Source organism: Sminthopsis crassicaudata, chromosome 2, assembly GCF_048593235.1.
Source record: "Sminthopsis crassicaudata isolate SCR6 chromosome 2, ASM4859323v1, whole genome shotgun sequence".
Classification (NCBI taxonomy): Eukaryota; Metazoa; Chordata; class Mammalia; order Dasyuromorphia; family Dasyuridae; genus Sminthopsis; species Sminthopsis crassicaudata.
The window spans coordinates 348,766,564-348,784,007 of NC_133618.1; the positions used below are offsets into that span (position 1 = coordinate 348,766,564).

Consider the following 17,444-nt stretch of genomic DNA (forward strand, 5'->3'; position numbering starts at 1 on the left):
TGTTTTTTGGTGGGGAGGGAGAAGAAAAAGGTATGTGACTAATATATAGACATGAATTTTTGTCCTGTGCTGCTGTGATTTTTTTTTTTTTTTGCATGATGCACACAGCTCCTCTTAAAAAGGAATTTCAAAAATATTTTAAAAGCATGACAGAATTAACTTTTAGAATATGTTGTGTAGCCTCCCATGGTTGGCAAACTTTAAAAACCAGTCTCACTAGTTTCATATCTATATCTTAAGCAGAATTTTTTTATTTTTATAGAAAATTTTGTAATTTCTTTGTATAATTTCTTTTTTAATCTTCAGATTATAAGTTGAATGTATACATTAATTTTGTTTATAAATCTTAAAAAAAAAGCCCAAAACAGCATCCTGAAAATTAGTTTATCAAACGTAAGTTTCGGTATCTTATAAATTTTTTTTATAATTGTCCTAACAACTCAAAATTAATTTAGTATACTCTTCCAGTGAAGTTCACTGTTTAAATTCAATGGAACTAATTCTTTGTGTTCACATAAAACATTATTTCATTTATTTCTCTATTTAGGCTCAAGAGGACCAGGACATCCTCTGGAATATCAGAGTGCTAATGAGAGAGAGGAATTATCTGATCCCCACAGAGCACCTTCAGACACTGGATCTCTGTCACCTCCATGGGATAGAGATCGAAGAATGATTATTCCTCATTCAGGTATGTAAATTTGGCTGAGAGTCTAAGAAGCAATTAGCATGGACTTTCTACCTCATTAGAAGACACTAGTATAAAAGGAAGGGAAACAGATGTGAATAATTTATAATTATTTAATAATAATATAATACAATAATTTATAATTATTTACATGACAGTGTCCCTTATTTAACAAGGTTAACACAGCATTTCTTGAAATAGCTGAGTCCTTATAAACTCATTTGATGTTACCATGTATTGTAGTATAAAGAATACTACTGAGAGTCAAGCTTCTTTGTGTTTAGCCATTATTCTGACATTGTTATACTTCAGCCAGATCACCCTCTCTGCTTTGACTTCCTTAGTTATAAAATTAGAAGTGTAGACTAGATCCTTTTCAACTACAAAAGTCAAGGAATTGCATTTCAACAATTTGGATATAATACTTTAGGGATACAGCTGTTACATAAAAGCATACTTGTACAGAAAAATTTTTATTAAAAAATGTGCTTTGGGACAGCTAGATAGTGCAGTGCTGAACCCAAAGTCAGGAGGACCCGAGTTCAAATTTGACCTCAGACACTTAAACACTTACTTGTCAACCTGGGCAAGTCACTCAATTCTAATTGCCTGGAAAAAAACAAACAATCCTCCCCTCCCCTCAAAAAAAAAAAAAAAATACAGTACAAAAATATGCTTCTTTAAGTTCCCAAAAGAAATCTACATTGACATTGTATCCAGTCCAAAAAAAAGAGAATCATTATAGTTAATTTTGAAATTAAATTTGCCAAATTTCAAATCAGTCTTTATAAGCAGAACAGCATTGTTATATGTTTTCTCTTGTTTTTAGTATAAGTTTGCATTGTTTCTTTTTTCTTTTTTTTTTTTTTTTATAATATTATCCCTTGTATTAATTTTTCCAAATTATCCCCCCCCCTCCATTCCCTCCCCCCCGATGATAGGCAATCCCATACATTTTACATGTGTTACAATATGACCTAGATACAATACATGTGTGTAAATACCATTTTCTTGTTGCACAATAATCATTAGATTCCGAAGGTACATGTAACCTGGGCAGACAGATATTAGTGCTAACAATTTACATTCACTTCCCAGTGTTCCTTCTCTGGGTGTAGCTACCTCTGTCCATCATTGATCAACTGGGAGTGTGCACTGTGTTTCTTGATAATTTAAGCCATTATAATATCTTAAACAGAATAGAAGTTATGTTTGTAATTTTCAAAGTTTACTAGGTTTGAGAACATTTGACTTTTTTTTTAGTTCTATTTTGATGTATTGAAGATTTTTTTTTCTTCAACAGGATTTTCAAGCAGGAGTCTTATTAAGTTGGGTGCTGTTAGTTTAATTGCTTTTTGATTGATTTCTGGCAAATTCAGAGAAAATGGAAAATAATTCTTCCTATATACATTAAAATAGTTCTTGATTCAGTGGATAGAGCACCAAACCCTGAATTCAGGAGGACCCGAGTTCAAATCTGGTCTCAGACACTTAACACTTCCTAGCTGTGTGACCCTGGGCAAGTCACTTAACCCCAGCCTCGGGGGGGAGGGGAGATAGTTCTTGATTTATAGGTGACCTATATATATTGATTATTGGTATATGATTCAGTTTTTGCCCTTTTTCCCTTTTCCCTCTTTCTCTCTCATGTGGACATCCATACTCATACACTCAAAAATGTATAACATATGTGGCACTTGTAGAAATTATTGACCTGGAAGGAATACTTTTCATGAAAATGTAGAGAAGAAAAGTAGTGCCTTATCTTTAACAGATATAGGGAGGTTACATTTTATTAGTGTTAAGGAATATTTGCTTCCCAGCTCTACGTCCAACCTTGTTTCTCATTCCAGCTCCAGAAATTTTGTCTCTACAAGACAGTATTCCTGTATTTAAAAAAAAAAAAAAAAAAGCTACATGATGATTCCTCTTACCTGTCATCCTTTCTGCTTTTTGCACATGAAAATGTTCATTTTTGTTGGTGTTAACAAAAAGATAGAATTAAAAGATAGCCATATGGAATTTTGGTGTTCTTAAAGAGAACTTTTTTTCCCCCTATATTCTTTAGTATATTTAATAAGAATGGGCACTGTGTTAATCAAAAGCTTTTTCTGCATAAGTTGAGATAATTCTGTGATTTCTATTGGTTTTGTTTTTGATATGATCAATTATTCCAATAGTTTTGCTATTATTAAACCACAGTCCTGAATTAATGGTATAAATTAATCTGGTCATTATGTATGATCCTTGTGATTTACTTCTATAATCTCTTAGCTAGTATTCCATTAAAATTTTTTACATCAATATTCATTAGGACAATTGGTCTAGAATTTTCTTTTTCTGTTTTGACTTTTCCTGGTTTAGGTATCAGTAGCATGTTTGTGTCATAAGAAAAATTTTGGTAGGACTCCTTCTTTTATCTATTTTACCAAATAGTTTATCTACTATTGAAGTTAGTAGTTTTTAAATGTTTGGCAATGTTCTCTTGTGAATGTACCCTTCTTTTTCATCTCTTCATTTTTCTTTAAATCATCCCAACAAAATCAAGTCATATTGGTGGCCAGTGTCTATGCAGACTGCTTCTCTTCTAATATAGGGATATAAACAGTTTAACTTACCTAGTCTTAAAGAGAGCTTTTCCCCAAAGACTTTTGGGTGATTATGGATTTCATTTAGGAGGCTCTAATATTCCTGAACATAATACAATCAGTATATGTTATCCACAAATGGAAATATTTGTAAGATATCTCAGTCTATAAAGAATCCCTCCTTGATTTGGACTGCATGATAAGTCTCTAACAATGGTAAATAATTTTTCTGATTAATATCTCACTTGATATCATGTTGAAAAGTAGCATAGTATAGATAGGGCACTGGATTTGAAATCAAGTCTTGAATTAGCTATGTGAACCTGGGCAAGTCAGTCCTTCTTGCCTCAATTTCCTTATTTTATTAGTAAAATTAGATTAGGTCATTTACACCTATAAATGGATGATTCTGTGACCTTTGTTGTTCTACCTGTAAAAACACTTTGTAGTTTTGACACATGCATGGTGTTAATTATTGCCTTTATAGCAGTAACAATTTGTTTTACCAAATCTAAATAGTTTCACATAGACAACAAACTATAAACATGGTAGGATATTACAGATGCATTTATACATAAAAGATGTGTGATGGTAAAGATGTGGTCTACTATGTAATGGCACTTATGAGAGCCTGGTTGTTGCCATCTAATGTTTCAATATGTAACATAAGATTTTTATCATAAAAATATGGGAAAGTGCTCCTATAAATACATTTTATAAAGGATATCTTCTGTCATTGACTTTCTTAGAATATTTGCTTAAATATGGTAAAATATGTAGAGTTTAGTAACATCTATTATTTTTCAACATAAGTTTTATAGAATATTAGTTTCACTAAACAAATATGAGTATGCCTACTTTCCCACAGTCTTTTAATATTTACCATTTTATCTTTTGCCAGAAATGAAGTGAATGCAGTTTTAATTTGCCTTTTTAATTAGTAATTTGGAGCAAACTTTTAATATTTTTGGTTTTTTTTTTTTTTTTTTTTAAACTTTACTTCCTTTAATCATTTATCCTGGGGATATCCTCTTATTTACTTGATTGAGTATCCTATGTTCATGCAAAATTTTAAATTGTGTGTACTAAAATGTCTATTCTATATCTTATGATCACTGCTAAATTTTAATTCATCAAATATAATTGAAAATTCTCTATTTCACTGAATGTCTTATCTTTTCCCCTGAAATAGTGCTTACTTTTGCTAGGCAGTTGATTCTTGGCTGCAGTTCAAGCTCCTTTATCCTCCAGAATATCATATTCTGCTCTTTGATCCTTTAAATTAGGTCCTAGGTAATCCTGATTGTGGCTCCTTGATATCTGAATTGTTTCTGACTGCTTGCAGTATTTTCTCTTTGGTCTGATAATTCTGGAATTTAACTGCAATATTCCTTGGAGTTTTCATTTTGGGGTGTCTTTCAAGTGGTTTTCAATTGATTTAGTTGATTGGATTTCAGTGGCTATTTTATCTTCTGGTTCTAGGATATCAGGGTAGTTTTCCTTGATGATTTCTTGAAAGATGTTATTGAGCTCCCCCCCCCTTTTTTTTTCCCCTGAGGCTGGGGTTAAGTGACTTCCCCAAGGTCACACAGCTAAAAAGTGTTAAGTGTCTGAGATCAGATTTGAACTCTGGTTCTCATGAATTCAGGGCTGGTGCTCTATCCACTGTGCCACCTAGCTGCCCCCAAGGCCCCTTTTTTTTTTAATCATGGTTTTCAGGTTGTCTAGTAATTCTTAGATTGTCTCTTCTGGATCTATTTTCTAGATCAGTTGTTTTTCCAGTGAGGTATTTTACATTTCCTTCTATATCTATATATGTGTATCTATGTTTATAGATATATATATGTATATAGACATATACATATTTATAGTTATGTATATATAACTAGACATAGTTATACAGTTATCTTGCTGCACAAGAAAAGTCGGATCAAGAAGGAAAAAAATGAGAAAGAAAATCAAATGCAAGCAAACAATTACAGAAAGAGTGAAGGTGCTATGTTGTGGTCCACACTCAGTTCCCATAATCCTGTCTCTGCTGAGATCGAAGGCCCGTCCAGAAGATCCCCAGAAAGCTAGCCTGGACTTACATTTCTTCATATCAGGGGTTACCCACTAGTATTTCTCTTTACACTAATTAGCTAGGTTGTTTCTTGGAAAGCCAGATGTAGGTTGTTACTGGTTGTTGAAGCCTTGCCAGTTTAGCAGAATCTCATAGATAACTTGCAGGCTGATACAGCCTTCTAGAACCCTGAACATCCAGTATTAGCCACAGTTGTCTCTAATTTGCTTGAATTCTTGAGGCATTGTGTTTTCTCCTAGGAGCTTACAGATTCTTTCATTGACTCTCCAGGTATTGGTCCTTATCATTCCATCCATTCTCTCCTTCCCAGCCTCAATGTTAGCCCTCAGCACTCTAGTGTTTACTTCTCCCTTTGCTCTTTTATTGTATTTTCTTTCTTCAGTTTGCCCATAAATAAGGTGGTGTTGGCACAATGTAGAAATAAAAAAATACTGTGGAAATAAGAAACAATTTATTAGCAAGTATTAATTAACATGATCTCATTCTTATGAGTAGAAATCTGATTATTAAGTTGTGCTGGCTTATAGTTATTTATTAATTTAGGTAAAAGTGACATCATACTTCTGCCACCAGTATAATTTCCACAATTTCATGTACTTACATGTTCACTTACAATTGGATGATTCATAATGCTTTTTAAAGTGATATTTGAATTCAGCCATGAAATTTAGGGGGTGTCAGAAAGAACTGAGTCATAGGAGATTTTTTTTTTCCAACAAGATTTCCATTCTCAGTTGCTAATCCTATACTATAGTATATGAGGAAGAAAAGTTTGAAAGGTGTAAGAAAAGTTGCCCCCCAAGGTTATAGTTTTTTCCATGACCTTCAGTATGATCAGTATCAGTATCAGGATTGCTTGGGAACAGTTGTAAAATTAGTGTCACTCATACTCTGCCTGCAGCTTAGAGGGGGTTTTGGGGGGGTAGGAGAGAAAAGAGGGCTGGTTTTTTTTCCCTAGTGTGCTTAAAAGTTCTTCAAATAACACAAAAGTTCTTCATATAACAAAATGTGTGCTACTAACAAGTTGGCATATGCAGAGATGGGCAGTAGGGTGATAGATTTCACGAATTTATCTTTTAGAGAGAAATATGAATGAGAGGAATAATTAAAATTTATAATGTATCTATTATTATTTAACTTATATCTAGATGAGGTGGCATCCTCAGAAATAGAAACCAATAGGAATGACACCAAAGATGATTTTGGCGTAAGTACTGAAAACATAATTTTGTCTTAAAAATTTTCAGCATTAATCTGCTAAAAGCTACTTCTGTTTGGAAAAATTTATAACGTACCTCCTATTTATAATTACAACTATGTTGGTATCTTCTGACTTGTTTTAGGAATTTTCTATTTAGAAATTTGGGGTTTAGGGATGTAGTAAGTTAACTTCCTCTTGATTTTTCCTTATATGCATGTTTCAGATTTTTTTGTCTAACATCGCATACTACATATAACATTATTTATTTCATTTACTTTTAGTGTTTAATATTATATGTTTCATAATAAATATATTATTAAAAAATTAACTTGGTAAAATTATCTTGGTTTTCATCACGTTGGAATTATAACCATAAAGACTTTGCATTTTCCCAATATACTCACTATTGAAAAATAATCTCTAGAGTTGCTTCTTAGTGCTCTTGCATCTGATTATGCTTTCTATTTTAAAATCACTCTGTTGACCATAGCTATTTTCTGTTTAATTAATGAAGTATGCATTAAATCCAAGATAGTATGTTATCAGGAAAAGTTATTGAAATCATCTGAGAAGATATTTAGAATAAAATATCTACTGAGGATGTATTAGAGCCTTCCCAAAGTTTCTAAAAATAATGTACCTTACCCTCATCAGGAAATAAAATTTTGAACAAAGTAGAAAATTTTAAAGGGCAAGGTAAAGATGGAATAATATTGATTCTAGAATCAATAGGGAACTACTAGAGTTTATAGTTAGAAGAGTGACATATGTGAGCAGACATGCACTTTAGGAAAATTACTTTGGATTTGGCATTTTGGAGGATGGATTGGAAAGAGATGAAACTTAAAAGTGGGGAAATGAAGTAAAAGCCTATTCCAATAATCCAGGTTAGAGATGATAAGGGCCTGAATTTGGGTTTTGACTTTGTGGGGAGAGATAACCCCTTGTGAGAAATATGTCATAGGGTAGAGACAAGATTAGGTAATTGATTGGATATGTGAGGTGAGGGGAAGTAAGGAGTCGGGCCTAATGTCAAGGCAGGATACCTAGAAGAATGGTGGTCCTAAACAAGAACTACTAAGTTAAGAGCAAGGTGGGACAGGATAGGCAGGAAGTAATTTGGTCCTAGATTGTAGGAAAGATTAAGGATTTTTACACATCTGGAAGTAATCTGCATGGAGATAACTGACGAAGTCACTAAGTGAGAGTGCACAAAGAAAAGAGGGCAGCAAACATAGTTCTGGGCTAAGAAATATGATATAGCTTATAATTCAGTAAAGGAGACTGGAAGGGAACAATCAGACTGGCAAAATGAGAACTAGGAGAGAAAAGTGAATGAGTACCCAAAGAGAAGAGAATAAATGTCCAGTGGAATAAATCATCAAAAGTGTGAAATATGAAAGTGAAGTCAAGAAAAAATGATCAGAAGATTTAATTGAGTTGAGCAGTCAAGGACAGGAGGAGGAAGATGAGAACCTGGGAGACCAGAAGGATGGTTGATGGAAGGAAGGAGACCAGAAGAGAAATTCAGAAGAGGGTGTGAGTGGAGGTAAAGTTAATGTAATAATAAGTAATCCATACCTGCTCATCTTAATCTTTCAAGGAATTACTCATTATCACTGCCCCAGAGTTCAAAATCCAGTCTTGTGAAGATAGGGAGATGGGAGTAGGAGGAATTAATTTTACTTGTGCCTGGATTAAATTCAGGCAGCCACTCTGAACTTCACTGATGAGAGGGAGAAGATTCCTCAAAAGTCTTCAATATCCCTCTTGGTAATCATGCTGTAGCCTGGAGGAAGGCAAGGAATAAGAATGGGTAAACTTTGTTGTCCCTCCTAGACCTAAGATTTTATGAAAAAGATGTTACTTTTTCTGTCACTGTAGTAGTTTGTCATTTGTCATTATTAACAGAATTTAAATATGCCTGACCCATCTCTCGCACCTCAAAGTGAAGTAGCTGGCCCAGGCTTTGTTCCACCACCTCTTCCTTTAGTTCGAGGTCCTTTGTTGCCAGTGGATCCAAGAGGGTCAAAAATGAGAAGAGGACCTCCCATTACACCCCCTCCTCCAGGAAATATGTATGGACCTCCTCAAGGCTACTTTCCAGCAAGTAATTTCCCTGGTCCACCACATCCTCAGTTACCAAGTATGTACCTTTTTTTTTTTTTAAACTTCTATGTTGATTTTGTAGAGAAAAACTTATGTGTCCATTCTTTCAATATTCAGTAAATATGGTTAAATTTTTGTTTTTGAATTTACCATTTTCCCTTTGAAGGAAAACTAACTTTAATGCTAGGATTAGCATATTTGATTAGCATTATTTAATTATTTGTTTTTATTCTTTATATTTATTTTTTATATTCTTGTATATTTACTTGTTGACTCCTTTTTAGAAACCTTCTTGAGGGTAAAGATTGTTTCTTTCCTTGTACTTGTATGGCAGTGCTTAATATGGCAGTGCTTAATATGTCAGACTGTTTAATTAATCATTTGCTTTTAAAGTAATAGTACTTCTGATTTGAATCAAAAAATGTTTTAATGGATTGCTTGCCCAGGATACACTGATTATTTTGGCAACTATATAAAATAAACATAACTTGGATTTTGACATTTAAAATGAGAACGATTTATAGGTTGTTTTTAAGACCAAACCAGAAAGTTTATGGGATCATATTTTGGACTAAAATAATTTGCTAAATGTCATTGTTCTTTCCTTGAGGGTCTCTGAAAGTCTTTGGGAAAGCCTTCCTTTCAGTTCAGAGAGTAATCACCACAAGAGTAGCCAGGGGTTCAAGTCCAAATACTTTGTTGTCTCTTTCAAAGTCTTGTCTCCTTGCCTGGGGCTTCAGCTAGCTTTCTTAGAGCCCTTCCAAAGACTTGGTTTCAGTGGAGAAGTGAAGGAGGAGAGTCTGCCACCAAGGTACTGTGAAATGGGATGAATGAATCTGAGTCCAAGAGCTTGTGCTTCAACCTCCAGTCCATTTGTCTTCTCTAGCTTTATCTCTGAGCTTCTCAGTCCCCCAGGAGAGCTACCAGGAGCCTTCCTGACTTAGAGCAATGGTTTTTTTCCCCCCTCTTCATCACAATTCAGTGTTTAGGAAAAACAAACAAAAAACTCCACAAAAGAATAACAATTTTTAAAAATACAAAAATTTCCCTTGAGACAAATATTTTCACAATTCCATTTGTCTTTTCTTCTCCATGAAACTTTTTTTTAACTAAAATTTTTTATTTTCAAAACATATGCATGAATAATTTTCAAACATTTATACCCTTGTAAACCCCTTGTGATCCAAATTTTTTCCCTCCCTCCTACTCCTTTCTTTAGACGGCAAGAAATCCAATATATGTTAAACATGTATAGCTCTTCTATACATATTTCCACAATTATCATGCTGCATAAGAAAATTCAAATCAAAAAGGAAAAAATGAGAAAGAAAACAAAATGCAAGTAAACAACAAAAAGAGTGAAATTATCATGTGATCCACACTCAATTCTCACTCTCTGGGTGCAGATGGCCATCTTTATCCAACATCATTGGAACTGGTCTGAATGAATTTTTTTTTCCCTGAGGCATTTAGGGTTAAGTGACTTGCCCAGGGTCACACAGCTAGGAAGTGTTAAGTGTCTGAGGCCAGATTCAAACTCAGGTCCTCCTGACTTCTGGGCTGGTACTCTATCCACTCTGCCACCTAGCTGCCCCTGGTGAATATATATATATATATATATATATATATATATATATATATATATATATATATATATATATATATATATATAATTTTTTTTTTTTTTAAATACTATGAAGAAGAGAGAACTAGGTGACTCAGTGGAGGCCCTGAGCTCAAATTAGTCCTCACATACTAGCTATGTGACCCTAAGGAAATCACTTAAAAAACCCTAAAAAAACCCAAGCAAACCATGAAATGGCTTTTATAATTTTTTCCTGGCATTGCCATTCATGACTCTGAATTTGCAGTGTAAATCACAATTCCAAGGTATTAAGATCAGTTTTACTGAAAGATTGTAATTAAGAATAATTGAAGACTGTTTGGGTGTGGTACAAGACCAAAAAAAGGAAAATCTGATTTAAGTGAAACACAATAGACCAGTGTCTGTTTCCTTGTGTGATAGGTAGCCAAATCAAAAAAAAATTTTTTTTTTTTTGTAAAATAAATTTTGACTCAAATTTCAAGCCTATTTGATTTTGCTTTGGCAAGAACTGTAATTGATTTGAAGTCATAGATACACCTTTATTATTGTGTATAAGAGATATGACTATGAATTTCATTGTTTCAGAAAATTTGTTGTCAGTATAATTCAATGATACAAACAATGCTCCTACCATATGTAAAGCATGTAATCAAAATGTAATTTTTCTGGTGTCATTTTAACATTACTTATGTACTAAGATACTATAAACTATATGCTGTGATTTGTTTCATTTTTCATTTATGATGCAGTGGAGATATTTAAAACTAACACGTATCTTCTGCCAATCTCTTTAAACAGTGAGAAGTGTCTATCCACCCAGGTCCTTTCCTCACTATCCTCCCTCGAGAGATGGATTTTTTCCTCCACCTCCACATTCTGAAAGTAGAAATGAGCAATCTTCAGGGTTATTTCAGCCTTCAAATGAGCCTGTTGCTGATCATCAAGAACCACAAGAAACTTGACAGTTTTTGTTTCATCAAAAGTAATTTATGATGTAATTTTTAATCATCTCTCATTCTCAGTTTAAATAATTAACTGCTATTACTTTACTTCTTTTATTGTTCCTCAAATTGAAGCTTGATGAACTAATAATTTTCATTGTAAGCTTTTGTAAATAAAGATGATTTAACTGAGTATTATGAATAATTTCCCATCTTACAAACACTTCTTAGACACTTGAAATTTTGCATTTAACTTGGTTTAACAAGGTTACCATAAATGCATACATATTAATGCAAGTTTTAATCACTTACACTCTGGGAAAAATTTGAAATTGCTAAGCCTATTCTTGTGTGCTGAGCAGTCTTTATTTATTTTGGTTAAGGCAATAATGAAAGCAAATTGATGTTTATCTTAAAACAATAAATTTCAATTGGTTTAACTAGATTTATTTGGCATAGAAAATATTAATTAAATCAGATTATTTTTAATTATGACTGCATTAGGTAATTTTAATCCTGCACGGGGCTTATCATGGCAATTATTATAATTCTGGTATAAATCAAAAATACCCTTATTTGCACTTAAACTTAAGTGACCAAAATAAAATTACATAAGTGTTTCAAATCAAAGTTGTTCACATTTCAAAAAAGAACAGAATTTAAATATGTAAAATATGAAGAGGGTTCAAAACCCAAACCAACCCAAAAGAGGGTTGGACTTTAATGACTTCAATTCCTCTTTGAACTCTCCTAAAATTCTAGGAATGAAACTTCATGGGGAAGTTCAGTGTTTGGGGTTCTCCATGTCTTATTCACTGATCAACTACAGATGATCATATGTTGGTAATTGGAACTGTCTTTAATATTTAATCTAAGCCTTTTTTTGTAGTAAAAGAAGGAAAGAGCTAAGGAAACATTCGTCTATTTCAGCTAAGCTTCCTTTCTGTAAATATACTTATTAAAGAAAAGGCAATCAATAAATTAGATATTACTATCATAATCTGAGTGGTTATCCTAAAATGTTGCATTGTGAACTTCATGAGGATCGTTTCATTATAAGGATAAATGGAAGTTGCAGGGAGACAGATTTTGGTCTTATGTGAAGGAAAAATACCAAATGAAACAGGTAGTCTTCTGCAGTATTAATGATCCTTCAAAAAGTCTGGACAGTCACTTGTTGGAAAAATACTCACATTTGGGGCAGCTAGATGGTGCAATGGAGGACCTGAATTCAAATTTGGCCTCAGACACTTAATACTTCATAGCTGTGTGACCCTGTGTAAGTCACTTAACCCCAATTGCCTCAGCAAAACACACACACACACAAAAAAAAAAAAAAAAACAAATTTTAGTTACTGGTTAGATTACCTGGTACTTGGTGGTTCACTAGATAGAGGACCAGGCCTGCATTCAGGAAAGATTTCTCTTCCTGAATTCAAATCTTACCTCAGACACTTATTACCTGTGTGACCTGGACAAATCACTTGATCCTGGTTGCCCAAGTTCCTCTTCTATGAAATGAGCTGGAAAAGGAAATGACAAATCACTCTAGTATCTTTGCCAAAAAAACACCCAAATCTGAAAAACAATTGAACAACAATAATCCCTGAGGTCATGGGCGCAAAGATTTGAGTTCAGAGATCATCTAGTCCATCTATAACCCTAATCATTTTGTAAATAAGGGAACTGAGGTCTGAGGAAGGTTATTTAGTGTGTGTGTGTGTGTGTGTGTGTGTGTGTGTGTACACATCATGTGTGTGTATATATACACACATACATAAATCAAGATTATAAACCACTGAGTGGCATAGCTGGAGATTTGAATCCAGGATTCCTGACTCCAAATCCAGTACTATTTCCCCTTTACTATCATTAACTACTGATACACATGCTTATTTATTTCTATAAAATCTACTGCCTTTATCAATCTATGATCCCTTCCAACTCTACAGTTCTTGGGTCTTATCAAGAATACTAGGTGAAATTTAGGGCTCAAAAAAATACATGACAATATTTGGTTGAGTCAAATAAAAAGAAACATAATGGAAGTAAATATAAAGTCTTAACATTTGAGTTCAAAAAGATCAACTTTACACATATAAGATGGGTGAGGTTTGGCAGTTCACCTGAAAAAGATCCGGGGCTTTAGTAGACTGCAAGCTTGACAAGAGTTAACAATGTTGACTAACCTGGCCAATAAAGCTATCACAATTTTAGTCTGGATTGAAAGCCATAGTGTCCCGGATCAGGGATCTGATAGCCTCTTTTGGACCACATCTAGAGGATGGTGGGCAATTCTGAGGACTTTTTTTTAGGAAGGACATAAGCTGGAGAATATCCAGAGGATAGTCAGAATAGTGAAGAACCTCAAGATCATGCCATAAATTAATTAGTTGCGGAGGAATTAGGAATGTTTAACCTGAAAGGAAAATGGATATTAATCAGTTTCTAGATATCTGAAGAACTTCATGTAAAAAAGATAATTTTCTAGGGCAGAACAAAGATGAATGAATAGGTGAAGGTGGCAAAGAGCTCAATGTGAAGGTAAACTAACAAAGATATCTAAGACTGGAATGAAACTCCTGAAAAGCAGTGGGTTTTCCCCTTCCTGCTGGTCTCTGAACAGAGATTTAACATTTGTCAGATTTAATTTTAATTTTAAAAGGGATTATTTTTCAGGTGTGGGCTATACTAAACAGAAACTGAGGTTCCTTCCAACTGTAAAATTCTAAGGTTCTGAGGCAATGAAGATTTTTTAATTTTGTTTTAAGCAAAACAAGGATCCCAGGAGATCCTTGTGTAGCACCAAATAGCTAGGGCTATTTGTGAGTTTTACCAGCCTTAGGAAATGGAAAGGGAACATCAAGGCCACAGCACAGACACTTTTGGCACAGTTGACAATTCATTATGAGTCAGGATCATCTGTAGTAAAGTAGCTATGAGGTCATAAACTCTTGTAAACTATTTCAGGAACTAAGCTGATACTAAGGCTCTTCCAGTACGACTTAGTATTTTCTGTCCCATCTACCAAAACTTCCCTTCCCCCACTGAGAGCTATATTAGGCCAATGGCACAAAATTTTGCCTCCTTATAGAAATCTCTTTGGAGCTGCCTCTTACAGGGATTAAATAAGGACCAATCCCTATCTAGTAACTCAAAATTGGCAAAGTCAGCTAAGGAAGCTAAGGAATTGCCTTTCTTCCAAGCAAATACATACACTTATGAAGGCATATAGTAGATACACTATGCACACACACACAGAGAGTATATACTGTATAGTAGATGTATAATAGATACATCTATTATAATATATATATATATATAAAATATATAATATATAATATATAATAGATGGGTCTGTAGTCACAAAGACCTGAGTTTAAATCCATCCTCAGACACCTTCTACCTGTGTGATCTTGGGCAATCACTTAACCTCTCTCTGAGTTGGAGGAAGAAATGGAAAACACTTTGCAAAGAAAACCCCAAATGTGGTCGTAAAGAACATGTTTTGGGTCCTCCATGCTATTAGAAGTCAAGATATCTTGCAATAAGAATACTCTTTAGTCCCCCAAATCCTATCTGGGAAGGATTTGTCTGACTCATCTCAGGAAAAGAAGCCTGCCAATTGAGGGCTACTTAAGAGTATGGCTCCCTTAAGGAGGTAAAAATGGTAAGGCCAAGGTAATTGTCCTGGAGAAGAAAAAAAACTTGAAAAGGGTTAACTAGGATTGTGTCCAAAAACAATATGCTATTATCAGGTTAATCATGCGGGATACTGAGATCTTAAAGCACTGGACCAGCAAGCCCTGTCCCTTTCCAGGGTGCTACTGATTTTGTCACTGGGAAGTCAGATATAGAAGTGATGCAGCTGTTGATTAGCTGAGGCAGAAGAAAACCTCTTTCCCTGAGATGGGAGAGTGTTCTTTTTGTCAGTTGGGGGCAGGTTAAGGACCATCTGGGTGGACTGGAACAAGGGACCAATTGGTCAGGAATACCTAGCTGTCTTGTTCTTAGGGGGAATCATATGGTCTTGTGCCTAGTACAAGGTATCATCAATCCACTCTTGAGAACTATATTTCTATTATGTGTATACTTAGAGAGTGCAGGTATAATTTGATTTTATTATGATAATATGAAAAAGAAACCAGAGTTGGAAAGAAGATTGTACTGGAAAAAAAAGAGGAAAAAGGAGGTAAAATAAGGGAAATTACATCTCACAAAGAGGCAAAGACCACCTATAATTGAGGGAAAGAAGGGAGAGGGATAAGCATTGTGTAAATCTTACTCTTGTCAGATTTGCTCAAAAGAGAAAATATCAGACATTTGGTTTTCACTGTGAAACTTGTCTTGCCTTAAGGGTAAGGGAAAGGGGGAAGAAGAAGAGAAAGAAGAGAAGAAGAAAGGAATAGAAGAGAAAACAGAAGTATTAAGGGGAAAGGTGTAAAAACAAGGAGGGCTGTTTCAGGGAGGTGGTGATCAGAAGCAAAATACTGGGGAGGAGGGAAGAGAGGAAGGAAAAAGAAAAAGCATAACTTAGGGTAAATAAGATGGCCAGAAATACAGAATGTTATTTTAACTGTGAATGTGAATGGGATGAACTCTCCCATAAAATGGAAGTGATTAGCAGACAGGATTAAAAGCCAGAATCTTAGAAAATGTTTACAAGAAACATTTAAAGCAGAGTGATAAAGTAAAGATAAAAAGCTGGAGTAGAATCTCTTATGCTTCAGGTGAAGTAAAAATAGCAGGGGTAGTGATCCTAATCTCAGATCAAGTAAAAGCAAAGATCTAATTAAAAGAGATAAGTAAAGAAACTATATTTTACAAAAGGGTACCATAGATAATGAAGTAATATCAATACTAAACATATATGTTCCAAGTGGTATAGCATCCAAATTTCTAGAGGAGAAGTTGAGAGATGCAAGAAGAAATAGACAGCAAAACTATACTAGTGGGGGATTTCAACCTTGCTCTCTCAGAACTAGATAAATCGAATCACGAAATAAATAAGAAAAGTTAAGGAGGTGAACAGAATGTTAGAAAAGTTAGATATGATAGATGTTTGGAGAAAATTGTGGAGACAGAAAAGAGTTTACTTTTGGTGGTTCATGGAACCTATACAAAAATAGACCATGTATTAGTGCATAAATACCTCAAAATCAAATGCAGAAAGGCAGAAATAGTAAATACATTTTTTTTCAGTTCATGATGCAATAAAAATTACATTCAGTATAAGTTAGGAGAAAATACACCAAAAATTAATTGGAAATTAAATAATATAACCCTAAAGAATGAATAATATAGACACTCAAAATTTTTTTTCCCCTGAGACAATTGGGGTTAAGTGACTTCCTCAGGGTCACACAGCTAGGAAGTGTTAAGTGTCTGAGGCCAGATTTGACAGGACCTCCTGATTTCATCTACCTGCCCCCATAGATACAATCAACAACTTCATCCAAGAGAATGACAATAATGAGACAACATATCAAAATTTGTGGGATGCAGCCAAAGCGATTATAAGGGGTAATTTTATATCTCTAGATGCTTACTTGCATAAAATAGAGAAAGAGAATCTCGATCAATGAATTGGGCTTACAATTAGCTTTTTAAAGCTAGAAAAAGAACAAATTAAAAACCCTCAATTAAATACCAAATTTTTAATTCTGAAAATAAAAGGGGAGATTAATAAAATTGAAAATAAGAAAACTATCAAATTAAAATTAAGAGTTGGTTATATGAAAAATAAACATTTAGTTAAACTGATTAGAAAAAGGAAAGAAGGAAATCAAATTGTTAGTCTCAAAAGTGAAAAGGGAGAACTTTCCACCAATGAAGAGGAAATTAGAGCAATAATTGGGAGTTATTTTGCCCAACTATATGCCAATAAATTTGATTATCTAAATGCAATGGAGGAATATCTGCAAAAATATAGATTGCCAGGTTAACACAAGAGAAAATAAATTATTTAAATAATCCCATTTTGGAAAAATAGAGCATGCTATTAATTAAGTCCCTAGGAAAAAAATTTCCAGGACCAGATGGATTTACATGTGAATTCTACCAAATATTTAAAGAACAATTAATTCCAATACTATATAAACTATTTGAAAAAATAGGGAAAGGAGTCCTACCAAATTCCTTTTATGACATAGATATCGTGGTGATAGCTAAATCAGGTAGGGTATAAACAGAGAATGAAAATTGTAGAACAATTTCTTTAATGAATAT

General features: G+C 33.9%; 1 protein-coding gene across 11 annotated transcripts in view; it reads left to right on the plus strand.

The window, feature by feature from the left end:
* The window catches only part of MIA2 (MIA SH3 domain ER export factor 2), a 68,706-nt gene extending 57,297 nt beyond the window's left edge, over nt 1-11,409 (plus strand). For all 11 annotated transcript variants that reach the window (XM_074290723.1, XM_074290730.1, XM_074290725.1 and 8 more), the window contains 4 exons: nt 548-691; nt 6,508-6,566; nt 8,472-8,706; nt 11,074-11,409. In XM_074290723.1, coding sequence (XP_074146824.1) covers nt 548-691; nt 6,508-6,566; nt 8,472-8,706; nt 11,074-11,237 — 602 coding nt within the window. In that variant the 3' untranslated portion in view covers nt 11,238-11,409. The remainder of the gene's footprint in view (nt 1-547; nt 692-6,507; nt 6,567-8,471; nt 8,707-11,073) is intronic.
* The last annotated feature ends 6,035 nt before the right edge of the window (nt 11,410-17,444 follow it).